The sequence below is a fragment of the Budorcas taxicolor genome, chromosome 11 (genome assembly GCF_023091745.1).
Source record: "Budorcas taxicolor isolate Tak-1 chromosome 11, Takin1.1, whole genome shotgun sequence".
Lineage (NCBI taxonomy): Eukaryota > Metazoa > Chordata > Mammalia > Artiodactyla > Bovidae > Budorcas > Budorcas taxicolor.
In genome coordinates, this window is record NC_068920.1 from 132,758,703 (window position 1) to 132,779,108 (window position 20,406).

The following is a 20,406-nucleotide window of genomic DNA, read 5'->3' on the forward strand; positions in this document are numbered from 1 at the left end:
CTCCTTGCTATTCTTTGGATGATTGCTCTTCAGTAACACAAAAGGTATCTGAAGAACTCAGGACAAATTCCAGAGAAAACATTCTTTATCCTGGGTTGCTTGCCATAGTGCACTCTGATGAATTCCTTTACATTATCACCAAGTACAACAACACATACACATATGTACACAAAGATTGAAGCATTTTTCACAAAATAATTAGCCTGTACACTGTACTCAGTATTTTCTGTCTGTTTTACTTACTACAATGCACTAAATTCATGTCCACTGATGGATTTCTGCCTGTAGTTTGAAAAATCACTGACTTACTGAATAGAACCTACTTTACAAGACTAGCAGAACATTGTTTCATGTTCTATTCAGACATGAAGACAGCATTATTAGCAGTGATTGCTTCTTTGAAATGCTATTTCTAACCATGTAATTGAACCAGTAAATTCTAGTAATGTTGATGATGGTAATAGCTAAAACCCAGTCATTTTATGAGTGCTCTCATTGACTCCCCACAATAATACTGTAAAATAGGTATTGTTTTTCCCATTTTAATGATGAAGAAAGCTTCACAACTGGGAAATGGCAGGGCCAGGCTTTAAACCCAGTTCTTTCAAATACAGATTCTAAATCTCATGCTCTTATCCACTAACTTGAAACTTGTTCTCTGTAAATGTTAAGATACATTTAAAGTGGTAGATATCACATGGGGCAGCCTACTACCTTGGAAAGAGAACTGAAGTTGGGAGTCATAATGCCTGGATTCAAGTTCGCTTTCTGCCACTTTGAGGCAGGGTAGCTTTGAGCAAGGTCACTTAATTTCTCTGAGCCTCATCTTCCCAGTCTTTAAAATGAGAGTGGTGGTTGAGATAATTGGTCCGCTCTAGTTCTGTGAAAAAAGTTGCCACAACCTCTGATGTAGAGAATCTTGAGAGCTCAGTTATATCCAAAACCTTACAAAGCAATCGTCAGAAGTACAGATGAGGAGAGTGAGAGAAAGACCCTCAGCAGGAAGTGACCAACTTCTGTAGCTCAGGACCTGAGGCTTTGCACATGTTGCCCATGCTCTGTAGAGGAACTGACCCAAAGGAATCCATGTCTCTAAGACTGGGAAGCTCTACCTTTCCTTCTTCCTCTTTACTTTCCAGAGATTTGGAGAGCTCGCAATGACCAAAGAATCAAAAGCCTTGATGGGACTTTACCGTGGTCAAACCCAATGCAAGAAGAATAAATTTGGAGCTCCGCAGAAGGAGGTTAAGTAAGTTCAACTCTGCCTAAGAAGTCCCTGTGGATTTCAGCACATGCTAAGCTCATTCATGCCTCAGTCTTGCCCTAAACCGCTTTTGCCCTGATTGGTATAGACCCGTATCCTACCATGGACTTCGTGGCTTTCAGAGTTGTGCTTGTGCTGAGTCTGCTCCAGACGTCTCTGTTGTTGTTTAGTCCCTCAGTCATGTCTGACCCTTTTGTGACGCCATGAACTGTAGCCCGCCAGGCTCTTCTGTCCATGGAGTTCCCTAGGCAAGAATACTGGAGTGGGTTGCCATTGCTTTCTCCAGGGGATCTTCCCAACCTAGGGGTTGAACCCATGTCTTCTGCATTAGCAGGTGGATTCTTTACCACTGAGCCACCTGGGAAGCTCTCTGGAATTATCTAATGGCTCCTATAAAGGCATTCTTGTGTCACCACTGATGTCCCCTAGAAATCTGGTTTAGGTTCCCCCTTCCTAAACCAAATACACACACTATGTCCTGACTGATGACCTTGTCTATCCCTGTGACTTGAGATACCATCTCTGGGAATTCATACTTTTCCCTCATTAAAAAACATAAAGCCTTAGAAATTCCCTGGTGGTCCAGTGGTTAGGACTCCAAGCTTCCACTGCCAGGTGCCTGGGTTCAGTCCTTGGTTGGGGAACTAAGATTCCACAGGCCTCAGCACAACAAAAAACAAAACAAAACCATAAAGCCTTATTCTAGCCGCTAAAGGCTTGAACTATGTTTCGCTTGTAGCCTAAATATGAGTCCCCTTACCTGTTTCCTATCTATTCTCTTTAGCGAGGCTTTCAATGTTATGCTGCCTCAATAGCTCTTCAGCATCTGAAGTTTAATAATGTCCCTAAACTCACCCTCTTGCTCAGTGGTTCTTAACCTGGGCACTATTGCCACCAGGGGACATTTGACAGTGTCAGGAGACATTTTTAGGTGTCACAACTGGGGAGGGAGGGATGGAACTAGCATCTGGTGGCCAGTGGCCAGGAGTGTTGCTCAACATCCTGCAGTAAGTACGTAGGAGAGCCACAAAACAAAGTAACCAGTCCAAAATGCTGGTAGTGCCAAGACTGAGAAACACTGTCTAGCTGAATTACACAAAGGGGCTTGTGAAAGCAGCTAATGTTACTTCCTTCTCCTTTACAACCATCTCTCACCTTTAATGAGATTCAAATCTAAAGCAGAAGAGGAAATCAGTAAGAAGTCCAGGTGAGACAGATTCTTGCCAAGAGGACTGATTTCCAAATTAGAATATGAAATACAGTCTTCACTGCTTGTCCAGCACAGATGGTGATCGGTATCAATCTGTTATCAATCTGTATCAATCTGCCTGTGAACCACCAAGGTTGGCAAGTATCTCACATTCAGTGGCTGAGAGCAGTTACTTCCATGCTGCAGTGGAATGATGCTAGCCACTTTAATCTGTACTTCTTCACGCATCCTATAAAAATTTACCATTAAATTTTAAATTATAAATATTTACTTTTAAGAAACGTAGTTAGCCACTCCAAACTCCTATTCTGGTCTGCGTGTAACTCTTACTGTTATAATATATATGATATCACCCAGAGAAGCTGTTACTCTATACCAATACACAGAAAAGACAGGCAGCATGCATATGAAACCCATGGAAGAAGAAACAAATGAGAATCAAAATACTTAAGCTTATGAAAACTCTGCCCCACAACCTCCACAGTGCAAAAGAAAACTGTAGCAGAATGCTCTCAGACTTGAATTCTGAGACCTTAAGTAAATACTTGCAGATAAGAAAAAGAATTACTTTGAATCAAAAATTTAAAAACTCAGAACTAAACAGACAGAAAAACAGGATGATGTAAGAGTTGACCTAACTTGGGGAAATAAATTGAAGGAAAAGATAACATCATGTTAGAAATGAAGAATAAATTATAAGGTATGCAAGGCAGACTAGGTTGAACCGAAAATTTAATAAATTGAAGACAGGGCATCCCCCTTCCTGCTTCCCTAGTTGTCAGTTGTAGTTCCACTTCTGTTTCTCTAGGCCTCTTCCCCTTTGCCTCGGGGAGTAATTTGAATTCCTTACCTATTTTCTCTTTTCAAAAAATAATTTTTTATATGAAGAATGCATTCTTACTATCCTTTTTTAAAAAACTTTTTAAAATACTAGATGAATCTGTTTTGTGTTTATGATTTGAATGTTTTATTAACAATATAAAAGGGATCTATCAGTATGGATCCTGTAACTTGCTCTTTTCAGTCGGTGGTATAACTTGGGAGAAAGACTGTGTATGATCGTTACATGCCAGTTAACTTGTTCCTTTTCATCACCTACTGATGGACTAGTAGTTGTTCCCAATTTTTTCATTATTGTAAACATTACATGACTCTTCATGCTAGCATGTCATCTTATGCATAAGTCCATTTCCCTGGAGTAGATAGTAGAATTACTGGGTCATAGAGGATACAGTTTTTGGTTTTAATACACTTGACCTCCTCTATAGGGCAAAGTATACTTAGCAACTAAACCACCACCACCATACTTCTATCACCTACACATGAAAGAACCAGTTTTTTTACATCCTCACCTTCATAGTTACTTTTTAAACTTTTGCCAACCTAGTGGGGAGAGTGTCTGGTTTTAATTTGCATTTCCCAGATTATTAGGGAGATTGGGCATTTTATTGGCAATCTGTCTTCTTTTATGAATTGCTTTGTATAAACCCCAGCCCATTTTATTGGGTTATTGTTACCAATACGTGTGTTCTTTATAGTTCCCTAGTAGCAATCTTTTGTCTGCTATGCATGTTGCAAATTTCTTCCTCTTCTGTGGTTGTCTTAATTTTTGTGGGGTCATTTCTCAAGAAAATTTTTTAATTTCAATGCAGTAAATATATGAACAAGTTTTTCAACTCCTATTCTTTATATTTTTCTACTCTATTTTTCTCATGTTCTCCAGTTACTTAACACTCACCATGTAAAATATGTGTATTATCACAAAACTGCATTTGAAAGATGCTCCCTGGAGTTGAAATTAGGTTTTTTTTTCAGGTCTTGAATAAGATTTTTGAATATCAGAATTGTTAGGAATGAGGCAGCTCTAATTTAGATCTGCAGTGCTGTAAACTTGGGCTTCTTTTATGAAGGAAGTGGTTCTGAAAATTTTTTTAGTTACTAATGGGAAAATGGCATATTGTTTCAGAACTATGGAAAACTAAAGAGTCATCAGAAATGAACTCTGTCCCTCAGAAAGCTTAGAATTTAGTTGAGGAGACAAAAATAATGTACATGAAAGCCATTCCAGAATACTGTGGTATAAGCCAAATGGTTCTGATAAGTTGAAGAGGAATTCAGGGCTGGAAAAGGCAGACACATGTGTGGAGGTGTTTGAGGGAAGGCTTTTGAACCAATCCAAGTAAAGCATGATAAAGGCACAGATTTCAGGAGAAATGAAAGATGATTGGAAAATGACAAAATCACTAACAAGGAAGTAGTTGAAAAGAGAATTAGTCTTTGTGCCCATCACTGCAAGTTAGCCTTTGTTTGAAGAAAAGTACTCATGAATTTAAGCATAATCTGGGTTGTTTTGTTTTGTTTTCAGTCATCTCGGGAATGATTGAAAATCAGTATAATTCTTTTTAGGTAAACCAGTTCTTTTAGACCTACTGGATTTTTGCATTTAACTTTCAAAATCTGTCATTTATGAAAGGTGTCTTTGTAGATACAAATGGTTTTAAATACTTTATTGTTGTCCCTGCTTTAGTTGGTTTATTGGGTGATAACCTGGCCAATCCCACTTTTTACTGAATTAAGAGCGTTTATCAAAAGTCATTTCATCCTTTCCTTTCAGGCAGCTTGCCGTTCTTGGTGCAGGGCTGATGGGAGCCGGCATTGCTCAAGTCTCCGTGGATAAGGGCCTACAGACCATACTTAAGGACACTACACTGCCCGCGCTGGGTCGAGGACAGCAGCAGGTGTTCAAAGGGTGAGCCTGCTCTCTCTGCCTTTGCTGGGAGAGTAGAATGTGTTTTGATTTTCACCATCACAGTTTCCTTTTTCCTGAACATGATCTGTACTGGATACTCCATATTTAAGTCTTATTTCTTTGATTTTGAGAAACGCTAATTCCTTCTTTCACTTTTTTTTTAATTTTTGCTGTTGCAGACAATGTTATTATAAATCATTAATATCATTGGGGTCTATAGTCTTTGAGTGCAGAAGAGAAAACCTTATGTATTGATGTTTTTAAATATCATGTACGTTATGCTTTGGTATCAAACTAGAAGTTGCCCTATATGTGAATTTTAATTGCTGTATTGTTTTAGAATACTGAAACAGCATGACTGTGTGTGTCTATGGAGAGAACTGAGATTTGGGATATGAGGAAACGTGTAATTGCATCCTGAAGATAGGGCTGGGATCTGCACTCGTGAGCCTCGTATTTCTCCTGGCGTGACCATGGAGAAGCAGTTAACGGATTTGGCTCCATAGTGTCTGGATCTTATGGACTGTGTCTCCATCCTCCCTCTGAATTAATAAAAGGGGAATATTATTCTCCCTCTTGCCCCTCCCCCTTCTCATACCCCACCCCCAGCCCCATAATGCAGAGGGGAAAGTGGAACAGCAAACTTGGCAAAACTGGGAATCGGTTTCAGCTCATTTCTCTGCTGCAGTGTAATGGACTGTCTGAGGCTGGCTGCACTTTGACTGTCTTACATGTGACTTTTAGCTGAGTGAGCTTTTTGTTTCTTAAATGAATTATGTAGCTTACACATGTTTTTACCCCTTTTCTGCAGAGAGGCTCATATATTGCTGCCATAATACCATGCACCACCTCGCAGGTTTAACCATGTTGGCAGATAGCCACTATCTTAATGTCAAGATAGCAAGGTGCCGTAGTAAAAGAGATTCAGAGCCCCAAAATGGCACATGCTTGGTAACCATTGCCCTGAGGCCAGCATGCAAGTGTTCCCAAACAGCGTTTCATTCTGTCACCCAAATGAGAAATTGCTGCTCTAGAGTACCTTTTCTCCTCGATCTCTTTTGGATCCAGCTGTCCTGGGTTTCCCTTTTGGCCTTAGAAACATCAGGCTCTGGTGAGTGCCCCTCACTGCACTATTGACTCGGGACATACACATCTCCAGTCCTCCCTTAGGAATAGTTCCATTAGGCATCAGAATTAGAGCAATTAATAATGCTTTGAACATTCAGAGGCATCTTATTTGTTGACTGCCAACATAGCTGCCAGAAACCAGGATATTTGAATCCATACTTTAAGACTTTGACTACTACTTTGAACTTACCACATGGCTTTTTCTTTTGGTTAAGGAAACTAATGAATGTATTGCAGCTTCATTCTTAATTCAGAGGAAAACTCTAGGTCATTTATTCTGAAAGTGTGGTCAGAGTGAAACCTAAGAGAGCCTGTTTTCCTTGGCAATAAAAACAATCAGTTCAGTGTCTGAGTAGCAGGAATCTTATTTAGCTCTCTAGGGAAGAAGAAATGTTGAGTTAATGTTTTATGTAATCAATATACTGTGCTACTAGGTACTGACCAGGAAATGGATTAAGAATATAAGACATAATGCAGGGTCTCTGTCCTCCAGTAGATCACAGTTACAGAATAACAAAATGATATGGAAGCAAGTATAAACTCATGTGGTCTCGGACCCGTGTTGGCTGTCTCCCCTGTCATAGGTAGAGAATGACTCAAGCTGCTTTTTTGTTTGCCATTCTGGTGTTCATGTTTACTCCTCTTGGCAGATTTAGCTGTTTTATGCAGGCTGGGCATTAGAGGCATCTTGTAGTAGGAAGACTGGATGTGAGAGTCAGCCTGTCTGAATCTTAGTACCCTCCCTTAACAAGTCCATCTGAGCTTCTTTGAGCAGCTCAGCCCCCTCAAAGTGGGAGGGGCATAGCTAACCTCGCTGAATTGGTAGAAAATACACGGTACACTTTCTGGCCCAAGGACACTCAGTAAATATTAGTTTCCTGTTCTCCCACTCCGACTAGAGATGTGTTTTGTTTTGTTTCCAGACTGAATGATAAAGTGAAGAAGAAAACACTAACATCATTTGAAAGGGATGCCATGTTCAGCAACTTGATCGGGCAGCTTGATTACCGGGGTTTTGAAAAGGCCGACATGGTGATTGAAGCCGTTTTTGAGGACCTCAGCCTTAAGCACAGAGTGCTGAAGGAGACAGAAGCGGTGAGTACGGGGCCTGTGGTGCTGACTCCTCGTGCAGTGAGTGGAAAACACGGACACGGGGTTCTTTAAAAGAACGACAGGAAACTCGTGGTTCTGTTCTTAGGGCCCAAACATAAGGGGTTTTGTTTGTTTCTTTGCAGGGGGTGGATGGGAGAAGGTAAAGTAGCTTTATTTTCTTTGTCAGGCAAAAGGGAATACAGCAGGCTCCACAGCAGTTTTGAGGTGCCCCTCAAAGTTGTGTCCCCCCAGACATAAGTTTTTACATGAACCTGTGCACACTGTGTGTAAAGATCAAATCAAAGTCCTCAGAGAAGACGCACAAGTATCTTATTAACTGAAGCACAGAGTTCATTAGGCTGACGTGGGAGTTCAGTCACCCAGACATACACAGATAACCTCATGGACTGTAGCCCGACGTCTTCGCATTTCAGGTTGGCGGCAAGCTATAGCTCAACTAATTCAGGTCTAGGCAGCAGAGGAAATAGGGAAGAAACACTCTCCAGGCAGGATTCAGATGCTCATTTAGTGGTCTCGAGTCCACATGCTGCGCACAGTCAGCTCTTGAGATGGGATGACATGAACAAAACAAGTACTTAAACTGGGTGGTGTGAAGGAAGAGGAGAGATGTGGCAGTACTCCAGGCGAGAGGTGGAACCAGGGCCTGGACTAGCCTACAGTGAAGTAAACAGAGTGGAGGTCCGTAAACGGTGTACATAAAGTGGCACTGACTTGGCAACATGCCAGGTGTCTCAAGTAGTGGGCTGTGCTCCTAGGACTCCTGCCACTGGAGGACAGTGTCCGCTTTACTCAAGACCGCGGGTTTAGAAACCAAAGAGCAGCAGCTCCTGCTGGGACCGATTCCACTTGTGAAACACACATTCCAAAGTCTTCTCTTTAGACAGAGAGCAATGGAGATTCAGCTGCAGGAGAATATTCAGAAGAGCAGGGTCGGTGTGAGTCCCCTCTGTCCTGAGGTGGCCCTGCCCCGGAGATGTATACCCAGTGTTTCTGGGGCTTTGGGGGGCACCCCAGCAGGCACTGGAGGGAAGGCCAAGGGGCAGCAAAAGTAGACACAGCCATTCACCACTGAAAGAGCATTTGCCACCTGATGGGATGATGGTGTTTGCTTCCAGAAAATCAGGGCTTGGGAGGATCTGTGTGTAGAGAAGTTTGTTAGGTTTAGCAGTTGGGAAGCCAGTGATCATGGAAAAGAAGAAAGAGGGATAAGATCAGGAGACGTACAGGCTGTAAACAAATCAATACAGTACTTCAAGCCAGAGTGTAAAGCTTAAGGGAGAAGAGAAAGGAAAGAGAGAGAAAAGCGAAGGGGTTTCCTGTGTCCATGCAGGCCACAGAGGGAAGGCACCAGGGAAAAGGCAGCAGACAGAGATAAGAAAGGGAGGTGCCGGGGTCCAGCCCCAGTGAATCCAGGGAATTTGAAGTGGAGATGGCATTGGCGTCTGAGGAATTAATTGCTTAATTAAAGATATGGAGGGAGATTAGAAAGAAATAGTGTAGTAGGAAAATAAGTAGAGAAAAGAGGCTGAATAACTTGGTTTACGTGGAAAACCAATAAAGTTCCAAGACAAGGAACTTGCACTGTCTACGTAGGCCACCGGCGCCCGCTTGAATAGCAGAGGGTGCCCCGCCTTGGGCTCTTTCTCTCGTGGGTCTTAGAAGCCAGGGCAAACAAGTAGACACAGTGAGCCTCCACGCTCCAGATGGGAATTTAGCCAGAAAAGGGAGAAAAGAACGACATGGGGGAGCCAAGCATCGGTGCCAGACCCACAACTTTATTTTCAAAAGCAGCTTATATACCCCAAGTTGTACATAAAGAAATAATGGAACATGCAGAGTTATGCAGGGGCAGCAGTCCTAACCCTTATTGAGACCAGGCTTCCTTTTTGCATACCTTCCCATATACAAAAGGTCCCAGGTGGTTTTACATCATCTTCTGGCCAAGTGAAAGTGAAGTCGCCCAGTCGTGTCCAGCTCTTTGTGACCCCATGGACTAGTAGCCTACCAGGCTCCTCCCTCCATGGGATTCTCCAGGCAAGAGTACTAGAGTGGGTTGCCATTTCCTTCTCCAGGGGATCTTCCCAACCCAGGGATCAAATCCCGGTCTCCCGCATTCCAGGCAGACGCTTTAACCTCTCAGCCACCGGGGAAGCCCCAAGGAGGCCTGTTAACATTTTTATGGCTCTTTTCCTAGGTAAAAGTCTGTCAACCAGAAAACTCTTTTTCCCTAGAAGTGTTTTTTCTTTAATCTGCATCACCCTCAAAGTACTAAATAAACTTACATTCCTGTAGAACAAAGGTGCAGTGGGTTATAACAAAGAAAGTACTTAACTCAAAGATCTAGTGTTGCTAATACCAGGTCTACTACCTGTTTTTTCTACATGCCAACTATATCTACAAATAAAAGATATGAAAATTTGGCAGCAAGTATTGGCTCAACAAATGAAACCCTTAATCAGTCCTATTCTAATGATTTTGACTCCTCGGAAGCCCCTTCATTCCTAGGATGTTTTAAGCTTCCTGTGCCTCTCATGGTTGGGAGGCCGCAAACAATCATATGCACAGCTGTAAGAGTCCGGCAGGCAGGCTAGAAAGCCATCAGAGGGGGTTTTGGATTGAAACACTCTTATTATGCCCAGGAGACTTATATAAAAGCTCTAAATTAACTTTTTCCAGAAAAAGGTGGTGGGGGGACAGCCCCCTGTTAATGTCAGAAGAGTAGGTGGAAAGCATAACACAGTAAAGCAGGCAGACTCTGGTTTTGGGGGTAGATGCTCGAAAATTTCCAGGGGGACCCCTGAGGCTCGATCCTGCCTTTGCATATACTGAGCCTCCTTCCTCATGACCTTTGCCACGGGTGGGGTTCCTCACGCTGGCTCCCTTCAGGGAGGGTGTTCAGGGAGTCATGAACTTTTAGCCGATAGTAAGAAAAGAGTAGGAAGATGATTGCCAAACGTAAAGTCCAAGATGTCATGTATGTTGTGGATATTTATGTAATAAATCAGTGGCCTTTACCTCTTTAGTGAAGCTAGTGAAATCATCTAAGGTAGGAGATATTCAAAGAAGTTCTTCAGAAAGAGTAGAAAAGAGCAAGGTCCAGAACAGAGCTATCTTTAGAACATCAAAGAATTTCAGGTGCAAGACCTTTAGGAGAGCCTCAGATCCTGGGCTCTGTTTTCTTTACAGGCAAACGGTAAAGCTGAGTCCACCAAGTGTTCTTCAGGGATTCAAAATTTCATTTCTTTCCTCTCGACAGAGCTAAAGAAACTCCCTCCTTTGATATCTTCATAATCCATATCTCCAGACCCCTCACTGTCTCAGTCATTTCTTCTGTTGTCTTCATCATGTCTCAGCGTTCTCTTGGCATGTGAGAAACCACCACAGACCCGCACAAATCACCGTGACCTTTTCACAGTTCTGCAGTTAGGGCAGGGCTCCAAGAGGCAGCTGGCCCTTAACTCCAGGTGGCTTCCCAGTGGGGACACTCGTGAGACTGCATTCAGCAGAAAGCTTATTGGGGCCCCTCTCTCTCCCCATGGCCTGTCCTCACTTAGTGGCTGAACCAGAACTTCTCTGCAGCATGGCTGCCGGCATCCAAGAGAGCAGAGCAAAAGCCACTGGGCTTCACTAGGCGAGCCCTGCAACTGGCAGAGTCACTTCTGCTGCTTTCCATTGGTAAAAGCGCATCACAGGCCAGGCCAGGTATCAGGGGAGGGGAAGGAGACTCCCCCTCTGGATGCACAGAGACACACGTGTACCAGGAGGAACATATTGTTGCCAGCCATCTTTGGGGACATTGGTTTGCTCTTCATAGAGAATTTCACCATCAACATTAGACACTATACCACTAATGACACAGCTTGAGCCTATGTTAGCTTTCTGCCCATCGGGCTCTACTTTTGATTTACATTATTTTTTTGATTAAATTAGATCATGGGGAACCTCCCCAGTGGTCCAGCGGCTAAGACTCCACACTCCTAATGCAGGCGGCCCAGGTTCAGTCCCTGGTCAGGGAACTAGATCCCACATTCCGCAACTAAGACCCAGTGCAACCAAATAAAAATAATAAAAAATAAATAAGATCATGGGCTCTACACACAAGTTTACTGCCAGGCCAGGTTTTGCCCATTAGATGCCTACTTTTTTTCCTCTTTCTTCATTTTCATAAAATCCTAATACAGTCCTTTATCTTTATCCTCATTATAATTGGTCTTTTTTATACCCATTGTTTCAGTGTATCAAATGTATCTTGAACTTTGAGTCTCAGCTCTGATGTTAGGATTCTGCCTGCCCAGATTTGCACAAGTTTGACAGGTGTGCCTTCCATGTTTTTCATCCAACCATCTGAATAAAAGTGTGAATAAGTCAAGATTGTGGGCAGAATGCTGAGACAGTCTACATTAGAAACTATTCTCCGGTTCAGTAAAGCTAAGTTAATAGTATTCTTGTACTGTAGATATAATTATAGTGGTGTGCCATTTCTGCGTATCACATGTGTAACATGAAGTAGGCATGCACGTTATGGTTTATTCTTACAATGATGAGGATGGCAGAAACCCAGGTGTCGCTCATTGACTTTGCTTTCGGCTGTCGTCACCTCCTGGGCCTACCTGACACATTCTTAAATGCTCTTCTCCTGCAGGTGATTCCAGATCACTGTGTCTTTGCCAGCAACACATCTGCTCTTCCAATCGGTGAGATTGCTACTGTCAGTAAAAGACCTGAGAAGGTAAATTCTGAGCAGAGGAAAATTCTGAAATGTTTTGCTGCTTCAGGCTCACTGATGAAGGCTTAGAACATGAGAAGGGAGAGGTATGGATTATAAAGTGGGTGAGGGTGATGATGTAGTCCCAGAAACTGGTCACAGAAAAGCTAGTAACATGACCAGTGTGAGATGAAGAAACAAGTAAAGTACAACTAAAATATACCTTATAGATGATTTGCATTCTTAATGGGAATTATTATTCAGGCTTAGACTATAAAAGCTACCTTTTTTTACAGTTGGGTATTGAAAGCCAGGCTCTAAAACAAGAGATGCTCCAAAAATAACACTTGAGTTACAGAGCACTTTCTGGTGACTGTCTGGAATGGGTTTGGTTCCCACTGGGGACCCAGAAATGGAAGATCTCGGGGTGCAGTGGGGTGTGTCCACACATAGGTTTGCTTAGAGCTTCTCCCCAGGACAGGAGAGGGGTAGGTGTAGAAGCACTTCACTGTGAATGTTTGAAACAGTACCTGAAAATTTCTCTTTGAGCTTCTGCTCTCTACCAGAGAAATCAAGTGCAGTCATTCAAGGAGAAAAAAACAGTTCACCTCTCTGGAGGATAGCAGTTAGCTTCAGCTAACCAGAACCAGCCAGAAGTCAGCAGGAAATATAAAAGGCCTTTAAACAGCCATAACTGTTAATACAAAGTCCATGTGCTCAAAATCTGAAAGTCTATTGATTGCTGTTCTAATAGCTTGCTGACACAGGGTCATCTTATTTCCCAGCATGCAGCAGATTAGAGGCCATGTGGGCCTGATAGAGGCAGGCTCAGTAATAGCAGGAGGAGGTTGCAGGAAGAAGTAGCAGCTGTGAGTGTGGCCCTGCGGGAAGACACCAGACACAGGGTCAAGGCAGATCTGGCCACGTCATAACCACTCGCAGCAGCTGCTCAGCACTGAGGCAGCAGAGGAGACCCTGATGTTGTGTCTGTGATGCTAACCTGTCCTTCTCCCCCATGGAGCGGAACAAGCAGCACACTTTGCGTTCCTCACCCCCCGGAGACCTTGAGCTTTTGTCGTCTGCTTGCCTGTGTCATCCATGTAAGAGTAAGGCCATGGTGGGCCAAGCAGAGCGACCAGCCATCTCGACGTGCCCAGGACACAGGCCCTGCAGTACTCCACCTGGGAAGTAGTCTACCTGGGCAGGTCCCAGAAGTCTAGGACAAAAGTTTTGGCACAACTTTTTTGAGCGATGTAAATAGGTTTTGCCTGGGGTAGTGATTGCATGGGTAGATACACTGTTATCAGAACTTATCAAACTGAGCACTTTTAAGGTCTGTGCATTTCATTGTATATAAATTACACATAGTAAAGGCGAACTCCTTTTGCTCAGGAGTATAGACTGAATCAGGTCCTATTTTTTAAAGTATTTTAGACGGAAGTAGAAGAATAATTTAGAGGTTAAAAGTAACTTTGGGATTGATAAGTTGGTGTGACGTTTCAGTGACCTGTGCGTCACACAGTGGGACGTGGGCAGGCTGTGGAGACAGGCCCACCTTGATGGAGTCCCACCCTGCTGTTTACTAACTGACCCTGAGCTACTAATAGTAACCTCCTGATTAAGCTTTCTTCCTCATCTAGATAATTAGACTAGTTCACAGTGTTGTAATGGATTACATGTAAAGAATAATGGTAAATGTACTAATGAACAGTGGATAGTAAGCAGTCAGTCAATGGTAGATATTAGTTATAGGTAAAGCAGGGGACAAGGGCAAATCTATGAATTAATGGATAGACTTCTGTCACAACTTAGTTGTGAAGACTGCCTAATTGTTATTATTGAGGCTGTTGTCACGTTTTAGCATGTATCAGAATCACCTGGAGGGGTTCTTAAACACAGATCTGGGCCCTGCCCCTAGAGTACCTCATTCAGTAGGTCTGGGGAGGGCCTGAGAATTCGCAGTTCTAACATTGCCAGGCGATGCTAGTGCTGCTGGTCCGGGTACTTGACTTTGAGAATCACTGGTTTAGTGACACTTGAGGGAATTGGAGTGTTGAGAAATGTTATTTAAACCCAGGGCAGTCATCCCTCTGTGTCCTTGGGGGATTCGTTCTGGAGCCCCAAGTCCCTTATGGAAATAGTGTAGCACAGGGAATTCCGTCACAATACAGATACAGATACAGATACAGGATACAGATACAGATACAGATATAGGATACAGATACAGGTACAGATACAGGATACAGATACAAGTCTGTATCCTCAGGTTTCACATCCAAGGATTCAGACCAGTTGGTTGAATCAGATTCAACCAGTTGGATTGTATTTTGGCTGAACCTGTATGTGCAAAATCTGTGAATGGGAAGGGCAGACAGTATCCTGGTGGTGAGACCCATCTGTGCAAAATCTAGATGCATCTCTGACAGTCCAGCATATTAAGTAATTCTTCGGCCTGTCTCCCCCGACCCGTTAAAAAGTGGACCCCCTCACCCAAACCATCATCATCATTAATATAATTGGAACCCTCACTCATTCTTTCCCAATAAATCTAATTTGGCCTTTAGCTGTGGGTTTGGCATTAATTGTGGATAAGATCCATTGCCCTCAGTGAAAAGCCCTAGAAGCAGATGGAAGAGAATTTTGGGTAGCTCGCCCATGAACATACTGGACTCTTAATCAAAGAACCATGAAACCAAACCATTTGACCATATCAAGCCAGCATTCCCTTACTACAACAGCCTTTCTCTGCAGTGCTTTCCTAGCAAAAAAAAAAAAAGAACCCTAATAAGTTTCCCCTCTCAAGAGTTCTTAAGTCTGGCAGTGTTTTGTCCCCCTTTCCAGGTGATCGGCATGCACTACTTCTCTCCCGTGGACAAGATGCAGCTGCTGGAGATTATCACAACTGAGAAGACTTCGAAGGACACAACTGCCTCTGCTGTAGATGTCGGCCTCAGACAAGGGAAGGTCATCATTGTGGTTAAGGTGAGGAGCTGTGGATCAGAGCAGCAGATTCAGAAAAGTGCCATGAAAACTCCTTATATGTATGTCCAGGCTTCTTGGTGACTCTTCAGGTCAGATAGATCAGCCTTTGATATGACTGGGCTTCCCTGGTGGCCCAGATGGTAAAGCATCTGTCTGCAATGCGGAAGACCCAGGTTCTGATCCCTGGGTCAGGAAGATCCCCTGGAAAAGGAAATGGCAACCCACTCCAGTACTCTTGCCTGGAAAATTCCATGGACCGAGGAGCCTGATAGGCTACAGTCCATGGTGTCACAAAGAGTCAGAAATGACTGAGCGACTTCACTTTCTTTCTTTCTTTGATATGATTTCCCCTTGGTCATCTACAGTACGGACGGTGGTGCGACTACTGCTGAGTTGGGGTCTGGGACACGGCGGGTTCTCCCAACAATTCCAGACCTTGCAGGTGATGTGAGACTATCTCCTGTCCTCTTGGAATCAAACCAGGCTGCCCCCGGCTCTGGCTTGTGCAGTTCAATATTAAGGATTCTGACTGAGATTATAAGTCACCTTGAATTTTGAAATGGTTCCTGGGGAAGGGAGGCCCCTTTCCGACTCAGGCAGTGCCCTCAACCGAGGGGCGCATGAGCTCGTGTTCTCTCGCTTTGCAGGATGGACCTGGCTTCTATACCACCAGGTGTCTCACACCCATGATGTCTGAAGTCATCAGAATTCTCCAGGTTGGTATCTCTCTCAGAATGTTGGAGGCATCTTCCACTCCTGAAACTAGTTTTCCAGACTGGTAATATCAAGATGAAGAGCAGACTTCCTTCTAATACACTAACTCCTGGCTCTTCTCCAGGAAGGCCTTTTGCTGCCCTTCCATTCCACCCACTGTTGGGACATCATGGGCGAAAATGGGCAGAATTTTAGCTCTGCTCCCCTAGTGTCCTCCCTGCTTCAGTCACCCCGAGCCCTCCCGACATGCTCTATGTGCTGTTTCTGCATCCTCATCCAGAACAGGACCCGTTTTGGTCTGATTGGTGCTGTACCTGCTTCTGCCACACACAGACCCTTCTGGTAGCCGTCGAGGTTGGTCAGTGGCAGAAAGGGCGTGGCCACACTCGCCAGGCTCCCATTAGACTCAAGGATCACAGGCCACTGCAGCCCTGCTCCTCGGTGATGTCTCTTCCCTCAGGGTAGGGAACCTTACCACATCTGGCATGGAATCTTGGTATTTTTGAGATTCAGGATTGCAAACAAGAAAGAAATGAATAACTTGTTCACGTCTAGACTTCCTTTGAATGCCATAGGTTAGGAAAGGCTCACACTCTCCTGGGGCGCTCCAGCCTCTTTGTGTTTCCCTGTGTGTATCAGTCCCAGTCCTGGGTCTGACCTGGCAGCGCCCAAAAGAGACGTGGGCGCAACACCAGGCTGATTCTGGGAGCAGCACGGGGTGCCCTTAGGGGAGTCTGGGACAGCCTTCCCTGAGGCCCTGGGTTTGCTGCCCATCCAGGAAGGAGTTGGCCCTAAGAAGCTGGACTCCCTGACCACGAGCTTCGGCTTCCCTGTGGGTGCCGCTACACTGGTGGATGAAGTTGGTGTGGATGTCGCAAAACACGTGGCAGAAAATCTTGGCAAAGAGTTTGGGGAGCGGTTTGCAGGTGGAAGCCTGGAAATGCTGCAGCAGATGATATCCAAGGGCTTCCTGGGTGAGTAGCCTCAGAGAAACGGAACTAGCACCATGAGTAATGGTCCCTGCAACCCAAGAGCTACAGAGGGCCAGGTGGAAGAGTATATTTTCTCAACAGAGCTCACTGTCATAGGGAATTTAAAAATGATTTCATGACAGCCTCTTCTTAGGCTGGGCCAGTAGATTATGGACAAAAGGTGGAACTCTGGCCTCCTGAGGCTCTGCCATTGCCCACGCAATGCAAGATTGACAGGCATTTCATCCCACCCACAGCCTCTACTACACCCATGGTACTGCAGGAGCCCTGCCCCCAGGCTTTCCATGTTCTCTGACCACCTGTGTGGAGAAAGTACACCTCTGAGTATGTAACTGAGGCCCACCGGAGAGGTGGCTTTCTCTCTTGGTAAAGTAGCAACAAAATCAACACTAGGACCTGGATGTCCGAGGGCCTGGTACTGCAGGTGTGGAGATTAACACTCGCCTACACAGCCTTTCCCACCCAGGTACCCAGATTTCCAAGCTCCGAGAAACATAAGTTCTTTTTTCCTTCTCTGCCAGCTCTTCTGACAAATACTAATTTCTGGAGTAGGCTAGATCTACAAATTCAGGAGTGTGGAAGAGAGGCTAGGGCTTTCTGGTAGACTAGCAGAGAAGAGAATTCTCAGTGCTGAGCTCTGAGAAATCATAACTGTCCCTTTTCTTGCTGCTTTTAGGTCGCAAGTCTGGGAAGGGCTTTTACATCTACCAGGAGGGTGTGAAGAATAAGAATTTGAATTCTGACATGGACAGTATTTTGGCAAGTCTGAAGATGCCTTCTCAGCCTGACGTGTAAGTTCAGTTGAGGGGCTGTCAGTGTGGAAGTGTGTTTCTCACCAGCCCAAAGCTTCTCGGACCCTCCGCAGTCCTTTTTTTTTTATGATCACCATAGGTGATCAGAGAAAACATTCCTGATTCTTAACACTTTCTGCCTTTCCACATTCCACCTCATTTTCTACCACACATCAGGGTAAGGACTGCAGCCAAGCCGTGGGAAGACATCTGGATAAGCCGTCCCTCTGAGGGTGCCAGAAAGCAACTAGAAAGTTCTCCTGGGCTTGCTCAACCTGCACACCGTTCACCGTCCCCTATAGTCAGTACCTGCTGATACCAGGACACACTGTCTGCCCTGCAGGGCCTGTTCTTGGTGCTCGTTTCCAGTTAATCAGGGCAGGCAGCTCTCCACTGTCAATTTCCAAGGGCGGCTCCTTCTCTAGAGGCAGAAGTTCATTAGGGCTGGCCCCAAGTGCCAGCAGAGAAGGAAATGGCAATCTGCTCCAGTATTCTTGCCTGGCGAATCCCACGGACAGAGGAGCCCAGCAGTCCATGGGGTCACAAAGAGTTAGACATGACTGAGCAACTAGCACCTGAGCTCCAGTAGCACCAGCCCTCACTCTCATTCTGTGCCAGGGCCCCTACATACTCCCCTTGACTCTTCCTCTCCCTGAATGTCTCTCCTTGTTGGCAGCTCCTCAGACGAAGACATCCAGTACCGCCTAGTGACCAGGTTTGTGAACGAAGCCATCCTGTGCCTGCAGGAAGGGGTCTTGGCCACGCCCACAGAGGGAGACATCGGTGCGGTCTTTGGGCTTGGCTTCCCCCCGTGTCTTGGAGGTCAGTCTTGCAAGTCAAAAAGGTAGCTTACTTCACCCCAGAGCTTGTTTCGCTTCTCCTTCAACAAAACCCTCTTTCTGCATTCAGGGCCCTTCCACTTTGTGGATCTGTACGGGGCACAGAAAATAGTGGACCGGCTCCGGAAGTATGAGGCTGCCTATGGAAAACAGTTCACCCCGTGTCAGCTGCTTGTGGACCATGCCAACAACCCTAACAAGAAGTTCTACCAATGAGCAGGCCCTGTCCCCTGCCCACTCGCCCACTAACACCAACCATGGCAGCACTGTTTCTCAACAGAGTGGCATCTAGATTTATCAGAGTGACCAGAAGGAAGACAAACTCTGGCACTGGGTATGTGCCTTGATCAAAGTGCCTTTAGCTAGGACATCTCTCCCTCCCAGCTAGGTCTGGCTGTGATGTAGTTTGTACTTCTGTTGGAAGGTGGAACCCTCTGTATGCACCAACTGAGGCCTAGGCTGGCAGTGTTTCTGGAGCCATCCTTGTTGCCTGCTCCTCCCGAGAGGCCAGTGGTGGTCACTGGTGGCCAGTGGTGGTGAGGACAAGTTTGCACTCAGCCAAATACTTAACAATAAAAAATCAAACTTTTCGTCAGTCTGACTGCCCATTGCCTTCTTTTCTGCTGTTGCCCTTCTGGTGTAACAGAAGAGTAAGCTGGAATAAAGCCCTATACTCTGGGGTAGGAATGTGTTGGGAGCTTGAACCAGCACCTTAAGAGAGAAATCGCGGTGATGGAGAACGGCCTTCGATCCCTGGGTCTGGAAGATCTCCTGGAGGGAGGGCACAGCAACTCACTCCAGTATTCTTGCCTGGAGAATCCTCAGGAACAGAGGAGCCTAGTGGGCTACAATCCATAGGGTCGCAGAGTTGGGACACAACTGAAGTGACTTAGTATGCATGCACGCACATGTAAAGGCTTTGGCTGGGCTTCTGCTTACAGCGGGGAAGAGTCCTGGCTAAACCAAGCAGTAGGAGAGGTATGGAGGGCCAGCGTGTGAGAGAGACTCCTTTTCCCAAACTGTATATCCTCAGTGGACAGTTTTACCCAATTCCTTTCTTGGTATAATTCATTCTTGTGCGTGCTCAGAATGTTTATGGAACATTGGTGTTAGGCAGTTGTTCAGTTGCTAAGTCGTGTTCGACTCTGTGACCGCACAGACTGTAGCATGCCAGGCCTCCCTGTCCCTGTCTCCCGGAGTTTGCCCAAGTTCATGTCCTTTGAATCGGTGATGCTATCCAACCCTCTCATCCTCTGTGCTAGGCAGAGGAGGTAACGCTTTCCTGGTCAGTGCATCCTGCACACCTCAGCTGCCCCAGAGCACAGAGGGTAGGCAATGCCCAAATGCCTACCACCGCCTGCACTTGACTGACACCTCCACTCTTGCCCGCCCTCTGGTGGAGTAAGTTCCTGCACTTGTATTCTGGCAGAAACAGTGCCCAGTTCAGGTAAACAGCTCTGGAGCCCCTCTCTGGGTCTGGCAGAAGGATCCACTGAATGTACAGAATCATAATTCAGGTCCCATTATGCTGCACCATCCTGCCTTGGAGATGTCACCGATCCCTCCTACCTCTGCTCCAGCTGTGAGCACTTCAGTATCCCCCCTGGTCCCAGTTCTGCTGTGGGGACCAGCAAGTGGGGAGTTCAGCCCCAGCTCTACTGAACACTCAACAGTTGGCTGCTAGGAAGCCAGACTCTTAACACCAAGGCATCTCTGAGTTGGAGTTTTCAGGTGACCCACAGAAGGTAGAGAACTGATCCTCTACACCAAGGCCAGTAACAGGCTTCCGGGGGTGGGGGCGGCAGTGTCAGGGCAAGGGTCCGAGCAGCCTCAAGGCAGGCGTTTGGACAAGACAGGAAATTAAACCTGGGTAGGAGCATGGGGATCTGAAGTATGATCTTTCCACCCAGCAGCCCTAA

At 45.3% G+C, this 20,406-nt stretch overlaps 1 protein-coding gene across 1 annotated transcript in view; it reads left to right on the forward strand.

The window, feature by feature from the left end:
* Window positions 1-19,082, forward strand: part of HADHA (hydroxyacyl-CoA dehydrogenase trifunctional multienzyme complex subunit alpha) — a 42,463-nt gene extending 23,381 nt beyond the window's left edge. Inside the window, exons 11-20 of the mRNA XM_052647755.1 lie at window positions 1,140-1,249; window positions 5,089-5,223; window positions 7,275-7,446; window positions 12,107-12,193; window positions 15,011-15,151; window positions 15,799-15,867; window positions 16,644-16,839; window positions 17,534-17,648; window positions 18,325-18,470; window positions 18,558-19,082. Coding sequence (XP_052503715.1) covers window positions 1,140-1,249; window positions 5,089-5,223; window positions 7,275-7,446; window positions 12,107-12,193; window positions 15,011-15,151; window positions 15,799-15,867; window positions 16,644-16,839; window positions 17,534-17,648; window positions 18,325-18,470; window positions 18,558-18,703 — 1,317 coding nt within the window. The 3' untranslated portion in view covers window positions 18,704-19,082. The remainder of the gene's footprint in view (window positions 1-1,139; window positions 1,250-5,088; window positions 5,224-7,274; window positions 7,447-12,106; window positions 12,194-15,010; window positions 15,152-15,798; window positions 15,868-16,643; window positions 16,840-17,533; window positions 17,649-18,324; window positions 18,471-18,557) is intronic.
* The last annotated feature ends 1,324 nt before the right edge of the window (window positions 19,083-20,406 follow it).